This window comes from Hyalella azteca, unplaced genomic scaffold (genome assembly GCF_000764305.2).
Source record: "Hyalella azteca isolate HAZT.00-mixed unplaced genomic scaffold, Hazt_2.0.2 contig6498, whole genome shotgun sequence".
In the NCBI taxonomy this organism is placed as follows: Eukaryota; Metazoa; Arthropoda; class Malacostraca; order Amphipoda; family Hyalellidae; genus Hyalella; species Hyalella azteca.
Genome location: NW_025936659.1, coordinates 408,961 through 428,379, shown reverse-complemented (window position 1 = coordinate 428,379; position 19,419 = coordinate 408,961). Strand labels below are relative to the sequence as shown.

The window sequence follows — 19,419 nt, the reverse complement described above, 5'->3', positions numbered from 1 at the left end:
AATTTTCATTCACATTGAGAGGGTCAACCCTGAAAAGGTTTTATCGTTGCTGGTCAGTACGGTTATGGTAAAGTATTTTCGAGTGTAAGCTTCTAAAGGAAGATTTCGTGATGGTCTGAACGTCAAGACATCAATGAAACCTTGATGAGGGCAACCATTTCGTGCAGAGCGACCTCCCACGTTTACATCAGTTACTTAGGCTCATGCCTTTTCTTGCGGTTTCGATTTATTGCCGAGTCAATTTAGCTCATTAGGCTTGTGTGCTTCTTATGGGATTACCGAGTCTTACGGACTGATAGTTTTGGCAATAATTCCATCCCCGTGCTAAACTGCACAAAACATTTGTGAAGCTATTGACAATTTCCAATTTTATCTCATTCATGATTCCATCGGAAAATGTTCATATGTTATGGCTGAAAGTTATTTACGATGTTCCCTGTTAATAAATTATGTTTAAAATGTACTTCTTTACTGTTTACAGTAAAAATTTACTCCTAAAATATTAATATGCGTACAATTCGCTCGTATTAATTATCTTCATTGACAAGAATGTTTCTTAATGTGGTATATAAGCGTCTGCTCCTCTAGAGCACATTAGGAGTCCTCACTGCGTTCTTCAAGAACCACACTTCGTGTTGGATATTTTTTGACAAGTGCTCGGAATGGCTGTACGTTGTCGCTGTCAAGTCGCATTACAGCTCTCTTCATTCTCTTCGAAATCGCGTGCTTTGTTTTTTAAGAAACATTCTGCTGGCTTTCCGTATGTTGCGGACGAGTTAGTATTAGAGTATTTCTGGTTTTGTTATTTCTTTCTATCAGCAATGTTATAGCGCGCTCTTTTTGACTCTACACTTACTTGATATTTGACCTGATGATTTATCATTCGTAAATATTCATTTGTCGTTTATTGGACGTAATATAGTTAATATCTTACGATGATTTTTAGAGAGGTTAGACTTTTTAAAACGTAGGATGTTGTGGGTTCTTTTGCCCACACAGGCACGTGGCGAGCGAGGCTCGATGTTGACACTCAGGGACCGGGGCTCTCGCATTACTCCCTTCTAAGTATGTGTGTAGGCGACCCTTGCGTCGTAAAAACCATCCCAAAGTTGAGTTATTTTTTCATGATGAAGGTACGAGTATTTTCACCACAGACTATGTAAATTGGTCTTTCCTCCACTTTATTAGTTGCTTATTGTTCGTCGGATGCTTATGCACCGTACAGTAAGTTAATTTCGCTCTTTGGTTGCTCTTAATCGATCGACTCATGTTCTGTTCAGAATGTTACGCGATTTTCAATTTAACCGTTATTTTTTTTACCTAAGTCCTCATTTTCTCCTGGTCGCACGCGTGTCAAGTATTTTGTTTGTGTGCGTATAGGTAGTTCATTGAATTAAACGTGAGAATGTCGATTCTGCATCCATCATCGCGAGTCTTTCATTAAAAAAGTATTTTACGTTTGATGTTAGCAGTCGAGCGCAGTATGAGTCATTCAGAGCTCGTGTTCAGACGTGAGGTTTAAGTAAAGCAGCTACGTAAGCCGTGCCGGTATCGCCAGCCGCTGACCTCAGCGGGCCTATATACTCTGCTTGAGCTGTTGCTGCGCTCTCCACATGCCAACACTTCCCTGACGCGCGCGCGAGCCTAACTCGGGCTTCTTGTTTGGCAAAAAACTCTACCCAGCTATTGCTTTGCTTTTCGTTATTTTTTACTGTAATTTTTTAGAATTACTTGCTACAATTTTAGACACAATTTTAGACACTGACTATACGGGGATGTTGATACATTTTATCCGATGATTAGTTCATACAACTGCAGAAATTATTTTGTTATTTATGGCGAAATCTTAGTTTTTAATAGTTTCTCTGTATAAGGCGTGTCTTGAAGGCGTGCTAATCTGTCAGTGTCATGAGCTACGAACTGATGAGGACGGCCATTGCCTTCTTTGCCGTTTATTTTGAACTTAAGTCAACACAATCATGATCTCCTATGTTTTCTTATTGTGCATGTGTGTGTGACATGTTCATCATCTTCGTTTTACTTCATCTAGGTCTTTTCTCATCGCAATTTCGATCATGTGTGCATATTGTTATTATTCAGTTCAAATATTTGAGAAGAAGTATCCCTAAGTTTGTATTTTGCTACACTTTTGTGCTTTATATTTCTGGTTTATGTGGAATGTTGTGGCACGCTTGTGAAAATTCTTCAAATATGCATAGATAATATTACTGTTGAATATTGAGTTTAATAAGTTCAATGTTACTAATAATTTCAACAAAAATGAAAACTCATTCTCTCGCCTCTTCTACAGAGTTGTGATTTGGTATTCTAGTTATATTTATTTCCGGTAATTAATGCACGTGCCAGCTTGGAGCATTCTAAAAATTTGATATTTAGTTGCCGGTTTTTAATCGAAAATCGCCCATAAACTAATATCAAGAAATAACTTACAGTAGCACATAAAAAGCCATTGACAAATTTGAACAAACAAAAGCTCCTCTTCGTATTTTTGTTGCACAAGCACAATGGTGCATCAAATTGCCGCGCCCTCGAGGGAAGTTATCCCTCAATGTCGTAAAAGCAAAGCCTGCGCCTACCCTCACATCCTGTCGTGGAGCGCCCTCAAGGAGCAAGCGCAGCGCGACAGTCTGCACACACCTGGTTTTAAAGGTCGCTCATCTCCTACGTATCGTCAACACAGCGAGGAAAGTAGAGTTCTGAATGTCAATTCATCTGGAAATGGAAAGATAGCGGCGCGTCCGGCAGCTCAATTTTCTGGAAGCGGTGTTAAATCCACCCAGAACATCCGATCAGCTCCTTATGCGAGACTGGCTAAGCCGCTTTGCTCTGTGTTTAGCAATGGGGAAAATAGTCCTCAGGTCTCATCTGATGCAACGAATATAAAGCCTGGTGTAACTGCCTTCGCTATGCCTACTTCATGTTGCGCTTCTTTCTCAGGAGCTTACGCTTCTCGTTTACTTACTCCTACTGTTGAGGAATGTACACAAAATTTCGATAGTTCTGATGGTCGTAATAAAGTGTCATGCAAGTTGCATTATAGCCCGCGTGAGCGCGTTGTGCCCGTATCCACAACAGTGAAGACACAGTCTTGTGTTGATGAACAAAATTATCTTCGCACTAGTAGCAAAGGCTCTTCGATGAGTATCGCTCGAGGAGGTCGTCAAATATCATTAAAGCAGAAAGCCACCCGCTTGGAACCTCTTCAAGAACATTCCAAATTGACTAAAAATATTCACGAAAAAAATACTCCTGAGGACCATTATTATTATGAAAACCAGAAACGCGCTTACTGCAGCAAGCAATCTAGAATTTTTTGCTCGCCGCGGGCGAGTGGAGAAAACGACTTGCAATCGAGCGAATTTCTCGTTGGACCCTCCCTGCGAGATGTAAGGTTAGCTCAAACTGTTTCGTTGGATTCATTTCCCCATTCAAGTAGTTTTGGTTATGTTGGTCACAACGATAAACACTCGTTCGGCCGAAATTCTTCATCTGCACATTCAAATCTTACGCATCCCCTGCCTCGGCATCATAGCAAGCCGAAGTCGAGAGTGTGTTTCAATGCCAAGCTGTCTTCTCGCTCAGCAGCTCCATACCTACCAGTTCTAAGTACGTCCCCTATATCGGGAGGGACGAATAAATGTTACAGTAAAGCTCCCAGAGGTCGACCAGGATTTTTAATATCAAGATCACCATCTAGTCAAACCGGTTCTTCAAGAGACTTGGGTGTCCCATCATCTGCATTTCCAATGTTCTCATCGATCACGAGAGGGTGTGCCTCTGATAACAGCATGGAACTAAGTGGCAATAGAAATCAGCTGAGCAGCACCGGCTTGACCAGTGATGCTGCGTTCAAACATACCTCGGTCTTTGACCCGCCTCTTGCATACGATTACTTCTCAGCGCCGAATACTTGTCCCGCTGAAACATCAAAGAAAATTCCTTACCAACATCACCTAAATTCATCTCCACACAACAAACACGTTTGCGAAATTATTTCATCTTACGTTCTCAAGTTTAGTCCAAGAAATCAAATGAAAAATTGTCCATCACAATGCAGTGATTCCTACTTAGCGAAGCCTGTTCAACCGTGCCCTTCTTCGAGCCCTTCTTCAGTTTTGCCTCGGTCGGACACATTTTTTGTCAGCGAAGCGTCAAACTTGCGAGAGGAAGTTTACGTTCATAAAACTTGTTTGAAGAAGGATGAGAATGTTCAGGTTAGCTGCTCGTCTTCTGTGTATCATGATAGCGCTGTTGTTAGCCGGAACTTGAAGAACCAGCTGTTACCACTTAGCGTCTGCGGAGCTCTCACCTGTCAAAATAAATCATATCGAAGAGACCAGTTTGCAAACGATGGCCAAGAGCGTGCCAGTCTAAACAAGCCCACCTCTCCGCTCATGGCAAATAAACGATCAAAACCGAACTACAAGGTACGCGATGAACAACGATCCGACAGGCGTATGAGGCATGGCCGGTTCTTCTCTGGAAACAAGTTTTCTCAACATCCATCGGACTGTGATACTGGAACAAATGGTACTCAGAAAAATAAGACTTATTTTGAATCGCTGTATGATGAACACTTACTTGAAAGACTTGTTTCATCGAGTTTGAGATGCGACGAGTTCGTGCAAAGTTCGACAGGAGCAATGGAGCTGCGACAACTTCGAGAGGTCTTCCCTGACGATGGAGAGGTTTGCTGTGTGTTTTTTCGCGTAACCATAAAGAGTTCTAACGGATTTCACGCTTGCATGCGCCAATTATTCCCCTTTGCTGGTCAGACAAACGAGCCTGGTTTGAACGAGTTCCTTAAGATTAATCCGCCTGTAAAAAAATCCTAAGCAGAATTTCCATTGTAATGTTGATAGAAACTGAGACTAGTATTCAAATGGAACGACACATCAGAGCGGAATTAATCAAAATACGTGTGATACCAACAGTGAGTTGTTATAAATGGTTTCTCGCACTTCCTCAATCGTTTACTCACCTCGCCCAAGATGAACATCCCCAGCTGCTCTTCATAAATCAACTAATAAATGCCACCAAATGTTGTCACCGCTGTTAGTTCATTGCGCATGAGTGAGCCGTATATCTTCAACGCTTCTCAGGCATAATAAACTTTTTGGTTTGTTTATGCCCACCAAATGATGTTCTTACGATCTATTGGTTACTAACATGGAGCATAAGCAAGTATTTTTACCTGCACTACTTCCGCACTGTTGATCGAAGGTATTTTGAACTTGAGCCAAGGCTTGAGCCAGCTCCCCATAAGCTCTCTGCCATGAAGCTAATGTGTGCCGCTGCGCGTGCTTCTGTCGGCCTCAACTCATCCGTGGTCGCCTCATTCCTTGGCGTGTCGCCTCAATTTTGAGCGCGTCGTTTCATTCCTTATAGCGCGCCGCGTCACTGCAAAGCGCGACGTCTGCTTCAGAGCATGTCATGTTACTACAGAGCACCTCACATTACTTCAGAGCACGTCATGTTACTTCAGAACATGTCACATTGCGTCAGTATGCGTAACATTGGGTCAATGTGCGGCACATTGCGTCAGTGTGCGTAACATTGGGCCAATGTGCGTCACATTGCGTCAGTGTGCGTAACATTGGGCCAATGTGTGTCACATTGCGTCAGTGTGCGTAACATTGGGCCAATGTGTGTCACATTGCGTCAGTGTGCGTAACATTGGGCCAATGTGCGTCCATTGGGCCAATGTGTGTCACATTGCGTCAGTGTGCGTAACATTGGGCCAATGTGTGTCACATTGCGTCAGTGTGCGTAACATTGGGCCAATGTGCGTCACATTGCGTCAGTGTGCGTCACATTGGGTCAATGTGCGTCACATTGCGTCAATGTGCGTCACATTGCGTCAGTGTGCGTTACATTGGGTCAGTGTGCGTAACATTGGGTCAATGTGCGTCACATTGCGTCAGTGTGCGTAACATTGGGTCAATGTGCGTCACATTGCGTCAGTGTGCGTAACATTGGGTCAATGTGCGTCACATTGGGTCAATGTACGTCACATTGCTTCAGTGCGCGTCACCTCACTGTAGATCATGTCACGTTATTTTCAACTCAGCGTTCCCCTCTTTATGAGTATTCAACCCGCGTCAAAGTCCTTTTTAGCGCATTTTCTCATTTATGGAAAGAATGCCCTATTTTGCTCGTCATGTCCGTCACTCACTGCAGTGAGTACTGAGTTATATTTTTTCTGTATGCCATCTTAATTACGAGAGCATTGCCCTACATCTGAACCCAGACCTTTAAACGCGTCTACTGAAATTTAGTGTGAGTATCGCTGGCACGGACTAATTTGTTGACCGTAGATCGTGATTTGCGCTGAAAAACGGGATATCAATATCACTTTGTTTTTCATGTATTTACGACATCGTAGAGATTAAAGGAATTTGGGTTATTCCTTACTCGTGTTCACGGCCTATGCCTACGAACATTGCGGTCGCGCCATGCATGCCATCTGGGCCGTGGCATTTTATCTTTAACTGAGCTACGCAGTCGCCTCGTGACTATTATTAGCGTAACCTCCTTTGTGGGTCTCAACCTTGTTTTCTTAGCTCTCTTAACGTAGCAATTTCTACACCCACTCATCAGTCGGCAAGATTTTTGTCCTAAATTTAGCTTCAATGACTTCACTCGAGCTGCTTTCCTCGTGGGGTGGTTTTGTAATTTTGGTATTTCAAATTGTATTGCTAACTGTACCATTCTTATCTACATCATCTAACGTGTGCATCAAGTAGCAAAGATAGTTGTTGGTTTTCCTCTAATAACTCTTCAACATGCACGGAACAAATTATGTTTGTTCTTGTTGAGATCTTATGATGAATTTATCTAGGGTAACGATCAGATCAAGTTGAATTGATTAACTGTCACTAGGAAATAATCCCGCAGATCTGTAAAGATTTATTTAAACTGTGTTTAAAAATTTGTCACTTTTTTATTGCTTGCGTAATTAGATTAAATTTTTTAACTGCTCCTCTGATAGATTTTTACGTTTCCCAGGGCACAAAAGGAGGCAAGGGTGGGGCGAAAACAAGCCCTGCGTCGGTCCAGGACTCCATCACGAATCCTTCTTCTGTGAACGGCGAAAACCTCGTCAACGACGCCACCACGTCCAGCGTCAGTAACTCAAGTCCCGTCCTTTCGTCACCCGCGTCGTCAGCCCTTCCTGTACGCAAGCCTGCTGGAGAAGCCAGGAAGTCTGTTGGTGAGGCGCACAAACCCGCGGTTGAGAGTAAAATACCGAGCGCAGATACTCGTAAGTTCACAAGCGATGCAGCGAAGAGGCTCAGTGAAGCGGGACGTAAGCCCGGCACCACGACTTACCAACCTGCCGAGAAATTGAGAAAAACGGGACCACATGAGCCTAATGGCGCCAAGAAAAGTCCCCTCAAGCTTGACGTGGCGGAGCGAGTGAGAGGTCGGAGCGCTTCTGGCAGGAGCTTCACTGCGTCCTCAGAATTGCGCGATGGCAGTTGGCGGTCATCTTTTGGCGCAAATAAACGGTACTGATATAATGTGGACGTATTTGGGTTTAAGTTACCACTTATCTCATGTGAGGGTTGTTTAGTCGATATCAGTGACTTGTCCTTGTCGTGTATATGTTTTTACAATATTCGTTGATATTTAGAATATCGTATTTTTTCGAATAAATCGCGATCTTTTCTTAAATCCTATTCGATATGTTGCAGTGCTCAGGATTTTCCTACTTAAAATTCATTGTCTAAACAAAATATTAACTAGTGATAGATGCCGGGGTTATTATTTCGGTGAAATTTTATTAAAAATTATTAACTGAATTGGCGCAACAACTGTTTGATATTTTTTTTATTCAGTTAACGGAAGCTAGTTTCTTTTTAATTTTGGTTTTATTATTATTAATTTAGAATTTAAATGTTACTTTTCATTTCACTTCAATATAAAAGTCTTCATTATTTCAGAGGTGACGGGAATAGCAAGCTATCATCAAGCTTACCGCGCTTCTCTACGACGCCGAGAGTTTCTGCCACCGCCTCGAAAGCCTTCACCAAAGACGGCCACAGCAAGACTATTAAAGATGAAGACCTTGTCTCTAATCGCTTAAGTCGAGGCACTACGCCCCACCGAAGTGGTGGTCGCACCGCTACCGTCACCCCGTCCGACGCACCTGCAAACAAACGATCGGTGAAGCCCCTAACTCGCTTCGGCTTCCATGATACCAGCGTGCGGTCCGGGGACAGCACCGAGAGCGTCAACTCCATCTTGAGCGACGCTAATACTACCGTCTCAGACTCCAACTCCAACCTGCTCGAATTTGAAGACGAGCAGCAAAACAATGTTAATGAGGAGATCTTGACTAATTTCGTCATTTCTGACTGCAATGTGGTCCACGCGAAGAATCTCAAGAACACCTTGTCAGTGAACTCATCGCCTCTGAATAACTCGAATTGTGAAGATGTACTCCTTCATTGCTCCAGTTCGCCCAAATCTCCGGCGAGCATCAGCCAAGCTTCATCTGGAGTCACTTCTGCTACTAAAGCCGTCACTGCGAAGCTCAAGGCTCAAAGCCACGTACTGCCTCTATTGCAGTCTCCTGCCGTCAAGTCACAACTTTCTAGTCAACCTGGTAAAACGGAAAAATTGGCCTCGCACAAGAATAATAACGTGACTTGCGTTACTAAAAATACGAAGACCCCTGCTTCTTATGGCCACAATGATTCCAATCAAAAAGTTGATGTTAGTTCTTATTTACCGCAACCTGCTTGCATTCAAAAAATTTCTCAGAATCTCTCTTCTTGTCCTGTTACATTCAAGGCTATTACAAGCGGCTCGATTCCCAAGCCTTCATCTACAACCCCTTCGCCCGTTGAAGAGACGGCAATCACCTCGCACAAATCTCTTGCAACTGCTGACTCAGGCCTGGGGTCGTCCACAGAAGGAGAAAAGTTGAAAGTAATCGATGGCAAAACTCATGAATGTTCTAATCAGATAATAAATCATCCTGTCACCAGCGTGTGTCGGTCCACAGAAGTTATCGCCGCACTTCAGTCTCAGCTTAAGAGTTCTGATCATAACACGAAGACATCATCGTTGAATGGCCGTGTGGATTTTGTTGTCCCTGCCAGCGAATGTGTGCAGCTGACTCCGTCTCCAGATGACACGATGAAATCTTCACTCATTGACGAGTCTGATAAATGGCTTAGAGAGAAAAAGAACAGCATGGGTAAAGCTTCAAAATTACAAACTGGAAGTCTTTTGAAACCTGCCACCAAGTTACGTACAATATTCCCCAAGAACGAAACGTCTCACGAAAATCCTGCTGCCTCTGGTAATCCTAGCATTAAAAATGATTCATCTTATACCTCTCCGATTGTACCTGATACGCACCTCAGCTTTGGCATTGCGCGTCAAAAGTTTGCTGAGTATGAAAGGAGTCGCATCGTCCGAAGATCAGAAACCATTGAACCTACAACAGGGATCCACCGCCCTCGAACCAAATTAGGCAAATCGCCCTCAGATCCTGGTTGGTTTGCTCCTGTGCTTTATGACAACAAACATCAAGGAAATTTCTCCTCGGTCAACAAATTTTCTTACATTCGTCCAACCTCGCTTGTGAAAAATCCCATTCTGGTAACTCCCGTGTCAAATGAGGTTGTGGAGATCAGTAAGCCTATCTTGAAGCGGCTTGAATACACTGAAGGTCAAACGTATCTAAGCAACTCATCTGATTCGGCTGCTGGTGAAAGGGTTACTAACAGGAAGAATTCCACTGAAGATCTTCTGATGGTATCATCAACAGTACAGCAAGGGAAAGATTCCGCTGCATGTGATGACATCGAATGTCGATCTTCAAATGATCTCAGAGATATTGAATTTAGCGTAAAATTGAATCACAAGTCAAATGCACCGACTGTTCATGTATTAGAAAGCCCCATTTTGGAGAATGATCGTGATATCAGCAACTCAAAACTCAGCGTTCTGAGCTTAGACTCTCCCAGCGCCCACAGCAAAGTGGACAATAAGGTTTCCTCTCCGGGCTCAGAAACTTCTTTCGAAGTATTGGACACACCCAGTGAAGGCCTTGATGACCAAACTGTTTGTAACTTTGTCTCGTACCAGGACCCTAGGGGAGAAGGCGACGCCACTCAAGACTTACGCCAGCAGATGCAGGATCTTCAGTCACATGAAATTGGATCTGAAGTTCTCGGTAGCCATTCATCTGAGGAGCGAGCGCTCATCGAGTCATGTATTGGCAATATTGAGCCTGAAAAAGATGGACAGCTAGAAAACTTTGCAAACAAATCTGAAAATACGGTGACTGGTCGAGCTAAAAATGGCTCATCTTCTGTCAGCAGTGAACGTTCTACATCGCTCCATGAAGATGATTTAGTCTCGTCTCTGGAAAGGTCCTTACTTGTCGAGTCCCTCACCAACACGGTCATGTCTGAGAGCATGGAAGTTTCAGCCAGTGCAAGTATGACTTCGTCTATAACTTCTCATGACCCCTCATACACCAATGACCCAAGCACCTTCTATAGCTTTACTGCCCCCTCGTTCAATAACGTTGAGTCTGATAGTCGAGATGCAGACAAGCCGGACGCAGGAAAAGCTTCCAACTCGGACGAAATGAAAAATTTCATGAACAATCTTATGAATTCTAAACTGGAAATTGTTGATATTCTTAATAATTTTACAATACAGCACAAGGACCAAGAAACCACGACTTCTATCACACAAAAGCATGCAAATGAAAACGAGTCGACTCCCGAGAAATCTATTTTACTAGACGACGATGTTGAAGGAAAACATTCCAATTTATCACTCAGTAAACTGAGCCCAGTCTCATATTGTGATGAAGCAACTCCAGTTCTCGCCTCTACTTCTGGAAATAACGATCAAAATGTAACCTCAGAAAGAACCTTAACTGTCGATGATGATGGTTCGGCAACGGTGATGTGCACGAGCAACGACAGCGCTTCATTTGAATGCGCAACTCCTAACCTTCAAACAAAACATTCCCATGACTCATACTCCATCGGTGCCAACTCTTCAGGTGTGGATATCGACCAAGACTTCCTCATCGACGATGAGATCAGCGACCAGCCAGACTTGACGTTCGTTGGAGGCGACGACGCTTGTGCTGAGCGTTCAGAGCTCGGTTATCTGCTTGAAAATACGTCCCTCCGTCGGTCCAGAGACTTCATCAGCTCTCGTCAGTGTACCGCGCTGAGCAGGAGCGACTTCAGTGCTGAGAGAATTAAATCTTCGCGGACGAAGGACACGGCAAGCAGTACCCCGCTGGATCAGAAAGGACCGTCGGACGGTGGTAGAGAGGACCTGATGGCCTCGGCGACAAGCGATGAAGGAATCTCGGGAGATGATTTGGATGCGCCGTCGCCATGTCACGCTATACGAAGGATCGGTGAGTTCTCGCCAGTTCTTGAACCACAAAAAGTGTGAAAACCTTTTAAAATTAACAGTATGTGTATTTTTATGACGTATTTACAATTTGCGGCGGCTCCTGCCTACGCATTTTCAACTGCTTGCGAGTTTTCTTCAGCTACCGTATTTCCTACATGGCACATTTCTGGTTTAAGTAATGTCTGTTGTATCATATCGTTGTATTCTTCGGGAATTGAGATAAGTATTTTATGGTTTATGTACATGAAATTTCACGTTATGTGTAACAAAGCTAACTGCGCGTGTTGCTTGTACCATTTGTCAGGTCGAGCGTTGTCTGACGCAGACGATTCGTCGTGTCCGGGACCGAGAGGACGTCCGGAAAGCGTGTGCACCTTGGCATCAAGTCTTGATCCTGATGACTTCATGCTCGACTTCGAGGCCGAAGACTTCGCTAACAGGTAGGAACTTCCAGTGTTATTTTATTCAGCCATTTTATTCAGCCAGAATTCATGGGTATTCTCGTGTCTTCAGAAAAACGTGAGTTGGTTGACATCACTGACAAATTTGTTAGTATTTACCCCGAGCGTTATTGTTCCTTGATAAATAATTCCTTTTAAGTGTTGAACGTTCTATTCTTAAATTTCTGCCGTTTCATCGATTGGTGTCCTCACTTTTTTTACTTCTTCCCGATTTTCTTTCTCTTTTATTTTCGTTCACATTTCAAGCTATTACATATAGGAAAAATCGCGTGCTACAGTTCACGTTTTGACTTATTGCTTAATCGATTGTGGAACGTGATTCAATGTGACATCTCTTATCGATTTAGTTTCATCCTTTTTAGCAAATTTTCTCATTTATGGAAAAAATGCACTATTGTGCTCGTCATGTCCGTCCGTCTGTCTGTTTGTCCGTCCGTCCGTCCGTGATTTCACGTTTTCGTCGACGAGAAAATGCGCTCTCTGTCACTCACTGCAATGAGTACTGAGTTATATTTTTTGGAGTTAAGTTCATGTTAGAAGTATAGATTAGAGCGTTGATACAAACTACCATTCTGTACCGCGATAGCTGACGACCGAAGAGTCGTGGCTACTAATTTGAGGCGTGTGATTTATTGCGAGGATGCTGAGAGATCTCGACCGTGGGAAACTGTAAGATTCGCCGTCTAGTCCGCTTGCAACGCTATTTTCTGTTGGGTCTCGTCATGTGCTGTGTCAAGCTCTATTTTCTCGTTGCTGGGCAAACTTCTTTGTTTGTAGCTTATGTACGTCGATCGCACTCGTTGTGTGAGTGGCACATTTTTTTTAAATATCCAGCTATTCTATTGCGATCTGTTATCCGAACCTAATGATGCGCTTGCTTGTGTTTTTTTTTTTTGTAATTCGTCGTCTTGGTTCATTTGCACGTCACGAAGTGTGGTGTTATACAAATGCCGCTTTGGCTTCATATTTCGCCGCAGTACCAGCCTAGCACGTCTTATTCTATACGAAAAAGCTATTTATGACGTTTGCATTTATTTAGTTGACAATAACTTTCTGGCAAGTAATATCTGCTGGAATAAAAATCTAAGCATCTCGAGTCAAATGCTTTCAGTCCATTAACTGATTGGAGAATATTTTATTTTGCTTGTTAATTTTCTTTGTGTGTTTTCAACTTACAAGTTAGCAAAAATAAAGCTACCAAGAAATAATAACATAAAGCTACCACAATAAAAGCAGAAAATGAAGCGACTTCTCTTTTGAATGCAGTTCTGCTGAAAAGAGTAGCTGAGGTATGTGCTGTATTGGCGATGACGCACGTTCACAGCTGCGTATTCGCTTTGTTGTAATGAGTCGCTTTGACCCGACATGCTCACCTGGTGCAGGTGTGCCAGCACCATTCTATGTGTCGTGCTGTGATGCAGTGAGTGCACCGCATAGCAGTTCAGTTCAGTGTAGTGGTGACGATGTGTCGCGCAGGTGATGGTGTAGCCCCGCTACTGCTCGCGGTTGAGGCCAGCCGCCAGTCAGTTGGCTTCCAGCAGAGCTCCATGTCGCAAGCTGACTCCGTTCATATAATATTTTGTGTTCTGTCTAGTGAACTAGTGCGTTGTTTATGAAGTGATAAAATGCAGGTTTATTGCTAAGAAAGTGTTGTGAAGGAAGTGATATAGGGCCTCAACTTATTTTATAATTTTCGAGTTAAGCTTCGTTTTGAAATTTCAAGCTGGTAATATTTACACTGGTTGACGCTAGTAAGCTTTTACAATTTCGTAATCTTGTTGGTGGCCGTGTTGACTGTATCGCAGGCTTCTTCATGCTAGCCTAAGCCTAGTATTTGCTATTCTGTTGTGGAACCGTGCGAGGGACACAAAATACCATGTTCTAAAACAATATTAACATTCTGTGAGCTTTGATAAACGTCGAATTAAAAAACGACACTTTTGGTCTGTTTTCAGCGAAAGAAATGCTTATTCTCCGGCTATCTTCGTTGTTTACTAAAATTGTCGGTTTTCATCAAGTTTAATGTGTTAACGAACGTTTGAAATTTTGGAACGAAAACGATAGTTCTGTGCTCTAAAAAATTACGCTCGGTCTTCCAGGAACGCCTCAGGTGTTGTGATTGTTAGAACATACGATGCAATGCAACGCAATTCGTCTTGATTATGCTCCTATAATTCTGCTCATTCAATTTTAAAATGAATTTTGAAGAGGATTTTAATTAGTAACACATTATTTTGATTCGCCTGTTTGATAATAATTGAAATTTATCTATACCTAGTACAAGTCAATTATAATTGAGGCTACGCTTGGTGCGTGCGAGTGCGAGGAACTGCCTACCGCGAAGCCACATCCCGTTGTCCCGAGCGCCTTCAATTGCATGCCCCCTACCACCGCGCATTTCTGGAATTTCCTCAACGACTGTCAGTTCAATGGTGCTAGAAGAAGTTTGACTTTGAAGCTCTTCTTTATGCCGGGATATTGTTTTATCTGCTATTATAATGCAGAGGCTTAATGGCAACTGTTGTTTTATTGCTCACATTGAGGTTTTTCATGTTTCTGAAAACCGAATATTTTCATAGATATCAAGTTATGTTTTTTTGCAGTCATCTCGCGCGTCAACTGAAAGACACCTGAAAGTAGCCCAATGAGATGAATAGGCTGCCTAACTGAGCTCCTTACGATTACGGAAGTTGCGAGTAATTGGGTTGGCCTTCTCCCAAGTGCCTTCACTTTTTTACGTCCAACTTTCTGTTTGATGATAGACTTGCGTGATGTGTTGGCAATTTTTAGTGGTCGGTCAACTCTCGAATGAACGGCTGCATGGGTAGGCTGGAGGCTGGCCCGTTTACGCGACATTTCCTCCGCAACTCTCTTGCCTAATTCATGCCAGAACTACTCGTTGCTTTCGTATACTGGCTTCCGATAACTACTAATGAATTTTTGTATAATGAACTTGTTATACGATTCCAACCTATCTGTAGATGATAACATCCACGACTCGGAATTTGCTTCAAAAGACTGAAGGCGATGCGGTAGTTTCTCAGCGATTTGGCTTTGCCTGATAGTGGCGTTTATTTGGTCTAGCATATCCATGACAAATGGATATGCCGATCAATTTGTTCACATTCTTGGGACAATTACTGTGAAGATAGCAGCGTATCTATGCCAAGTATCGAGACGCTCGAGTCCACACTGAGCATCGCAGCACAAAACTTCACTCGCCCTTGAAGTCTCTATTCCTCGACGTTTCCTGTAGTACTCGTACATGTGTTGCTGCATTCCTACGTCACGTTTGCAACCATCGCGTTAGAATACAATTGTTGTATGAAAACTTACTATTGAACGTATAAATATTGTATATAGAATACATCTGTGATAAAAAGTTATGGTCAGTTAATTTAGCTCGTATTTTCTAGCAACGTGGTGCAATTCATCAGCGCATCTGGGCACTTTATCAGCGTACGTGCGTATTTTGGAGAATTTAATTTCAGAGCCATGAAAGTAGAGTACTTGAAACTGGTAGGTTATATAAGGCAAATGCTGCGACCCAAACCATGCACGTTTGATATACTAGTCCCTGATGGACATTTATACTTATTGATAGTTGTTGCCATGAAGTTGTCAATAATTTGAACACCTGCAGACTTTTGCACGATATCAACTATTTGTGAGTCAGAGCTGTTCGTCTCACTTGGTGATTGGTGATTCTTTTTAGCGCATTTTCTCATTTATGAAAAAAATGCACTATTGTGCTCGCCATGTTCGTCTGTCTGTCTGTCCGTCCGTCTGTCCGTGACCTCAAGCTTTCGTCGACGAGAAAATGCGCTCTCTGTCACTCACTGCTACCTATACCCTATAGTATAGAGGTGTAGTTTTTTTAGTTATATTTTTTTAAACGTTGATGCGCTGCGGTCAGTAAATATTTCGCGTTACGAGTAGCGCGCACGCTCTGCACGTTCTAGCTGCTCTGTATGCTTGTCTTACAGTTATCGTAAACTTGTAGATGCGCGTGCGTGCGTTCATGATCTCGAACACTATTGAACAGCCAACTTCTCTATGTAGTTGGTGGCCGACCGTTGGTCTAATAGAAGCCACCGACACTGCACGTATGACTTTACATTAGTGGATGGTAATTTATTCATTCAACCTCTTGTATCCGTGTTTTTTTTATGAATTGATTTCGAGCCATAGTTCCTTTTTCTTATGATGGTCGAGGAATTAGTATTCAAGAAATAAGGTTTTTGATTTCAGTTTTTTTAATCGCCATGATAAGCCTTTCAGAGTCAAATGAAACGCTCAGTTATCCTCGTTCGCTCTTAACGATCTGGTTTTTTTCACATCGTTCTGTTCAATTTTTAAGCTATCGTCTTTTCTCAACCTACAAGTAACAACCTCTTCGCTGATGTGCATAGATGAAATGCTGTCAAAAACTGCTAATTCAGGGCTTGAGCCTCGAGCAACCCTTTTCTTCACAGTAAATTTTTCCTTGCCATCTTGGCTGCGTTGTTCTAAATCTTTCTGCAGTTGCTCCTTACTGCCAGAAATTCGACGGCTGCTACTTCTGTTACTGTATGAGCCTATTGCAGTACCATTGTTGTATTATGTTCTGTTTTGTTCTTTGCCGTCGCGGTGCTACCCTTCACTGATCCGCCTCAACGGTAAATTCAGTAATTGTACGGCCATTATTTCCCTCCCTCTTGCTGTAGCTTATGTCTATAGCCTATACGAGCGAAGCTATAATTTTCTAGAGTCGGATTTTCAGTGTATCTTCAATTGAAACATAGATTGCACTGCGCTGAAAACGGTTTTTTTCGCTATTCGAATGTCAAATTTTTCTTTGTTTGAATTGTTACCTCAAAGCGTGATCTTAATTGATATTTTAAATAATTTACTATCATTAATCTCTGGGAAAAGTTTGAAACTTCCAAGTGTTTGAACTTGATTTAGCCTAAACTGATTCGTTCGAATTCTCGATAAATACAGGTGATCCCGCATAGTTTTAACCTATGTTTGAAAATAGCCGCGCAGTGACGCTGTCTTCTTGGAAGTTGCGTATTACTTCATGAACGAGTGTCTTAATCGGTTCTTGTCTTTGAGATTTGCTGAGAATTAATTCATGAAGCTGAGCGCGTACGTGGACGTCACTTACGTTCTCAGGAACTGATTTTTCTCGTTACTGATATGAGTCAGTATACTTGTACTCAGGTGCTTGCGGAAGTGATAATTATCGTGGCAATCTAATTAATTTCTTATTTGAAGTAAAAAAGAGCGTCCTACTTGATCGGGATCAACCAGACATGCTAGAGTGCTGATTTTGTTCCTGTTTTAATCATAATTAGTTTAGCGCTGGGAAGTGGAACTTTGGATTGTAATTGATTTTAATCGGTTCTGTTTTTAATACGGGCTGGATGAAACATGTGTGAACGGTGATAAACAGTAAACTTCATAAAAGTTTTCGAATTTAAATATGAAGTCTGTAAATGAGCAGTGAACTTCATTTCTTGCCCTTCTATGATACGGTAGAATCATTCTCAGATAGTATACCTACTGCATAACATTATAATGTTTAAGATTCATTGTAAGTAGTGTCTGTTAGTCTCGACTTATGATTTTGATGAATCTATGGTACGATTTACCATCGATTATTTCGAAAATCGCGCTTAATATTTTGAAAGTTATTAGCGTTCATTATTCAGAGGATAAATGTCAGGTAACGTCAGCGAAGTCCGTGAGATTGAAGGCATTAATGTAAGCGATTGCCGCATGCTCAGCTACATCGCTGCTTCTTACCTTCTCTTTATGAAAGCCAGACAGTGCCTTTACGCATGGCACGCATTGTAAACAGAGGCTTCTAGCTGCTCGGCTTTGTCGTGTAGTCACGCTTTTAAATATTCCATGTTAGCCTCGTCATCTACCTCCACCAAAGCATTAAAGTTGCTACCTCAGGTTTCGTCGCATGCATGTGCATTAAATGCCTGTCACGAAAGTGAGAAATTACGTTCAATACAAATGGTATAATATCTCAATCCGCGTTGGTGTTTCCCAGATCACGCATAATTCGTTCGTTGATCACATAATCCCAGATATACTAGCACTAATGAAGATACATGCTCTTCTATCCATTGCTTATATATTTAGGTAATGTACGCAGTAGGCATTGTCAATAGTAATAACCAAAATTTCGTAATAATTATGCTGGTGCCGACGAAAGTGTTGTCTCATTTTACTGTGCACATTTCCCTGAAATGCGGGTCATAAAGGTTATGATTCCAAGTTTGTCAGGAACCTGTAATGCTCGATATGTAACCGTCACCGTGATACATTGCAATGCGATGACATGGCAAATATTCTGCATATTGCAACTGTCATCCCATAAAATTATTATAGTTTCTGTGTTCGATGTAAGTCTTTCTCTTTGTAGTATATCTCTCATACTATTTGCGACTTCTCCATGGCGTATTTGTTCCATTTAAAATACAGGGTGATTCACGTAAGTTTCTTGATTTGAAAACTCTATAAAAAAATAGTAAAGATATCATTACAATGTGAATTTTATTTAAAATGGCATTGCCTGGATTTTTTAGTCATTTAGTTTTAAAGATGACATCGGATAAATGACGGCGTCTCTTGCCAATGCATTCAGTTAGTCGATTTCGAAGTTCCGTTCAACTCGCTGAAGCATATTGACGGGTATGTTTGCGATGACTTGGCGTATGTTGTTCTTTGAATGAGGTAGGTAGGGTCCTTGGACAGTCATTGTAAACAATTGATTTAAGATAACCCCATAAAGGAAATCACGCGGAGTCAAATCGGGGGATCGGGACGGTCAAAAAAGGTCACCTCTCAAAGCGATGAGGCGCATTCAAAGTACGGAATGCTCGTTGAGTAGCGTCAATGGAACGGCCATTAGATAGTACGCCTCGACAGCAAACGCATGCTGCTCACTTGTCCATTGCATAGTGGCAACTGACTAGGCGGGACACAAAGCTTCATGACCTTGCCTTTCATATGAAAATCTATCACACTTTACCTTCAACGTCTGGCTGCTTAAAGCGAAATATGAAAAATGAAGTTTCCGTGAATCACCCTGTACAGGCAAATTAAGTATGTAGTCATTAGGATATCGTGTGATGTTTGTTATGGATGTGGCTCTCAATTCCCCAGCTAATACAGCCTTATATAAGAGCTTTACGGTGATTTTACTGATTATTTTAATTCCGTGCACATGTATCTTCCGCATGCCTGCACCTGGCCTTCGCCTTTGCGTCGGCAATAGACGCGTGCACTGCATGGTGTGGAAGGAACATCTGGAATCGTATCCGGTATTTCTCTCACGTTTTATTTCAACGGGTCGACCAATATTTACTTTGTAGAGATAAAATGCGTATATACGGCACTAGATATTTCTATATTGAACAAATATGCCTTTTCAAATATGCCCTTTTCTTCGAACAATTTTTTTTTTATCTTTTTTCCTATACTTCACTCTTTCTGGGTGTTGATCCCTGTCTCTTTGATCTGTAATTAGAAA

The 19,419-nt window shown here is 42.2% G+C and overlaps 1 protein-coding gene across 4 annotated transcripts in view; it reads left to right on the top strand.

The window, feature by feature from the left end:
• LOC108675896 overlaps positions 1-19,419 on the top strand; it is a 56,039-nt gene that overhangs the window by 19,395 nt on the left and 17,225 nt on the right. For 3 of the 4 annotated variants that reach the window (XM_018163947.2, XM_018163949.2, XM_018163948.1), the window contains 3 exons: positions 7,030-7,532; positions 7,968-11,428; positions 11,732-11,867. In XM_018163947.2, coding sequence (XP_018019436.1) covers positions 7,030-7,532; positions 7,968-11,428; positions 11,732-11,867 — 4,100 coding nt within the window. Of the gene's footprint in view, positions 1-3,437; positions 4,710-7,029; positions 7,533-7,967; positions 11,429-11,731; positions 11,868-19,419 lie in introns of those variants that run through there. The other variant, XM_018163946.2, reaches the window with a different exon arrangement.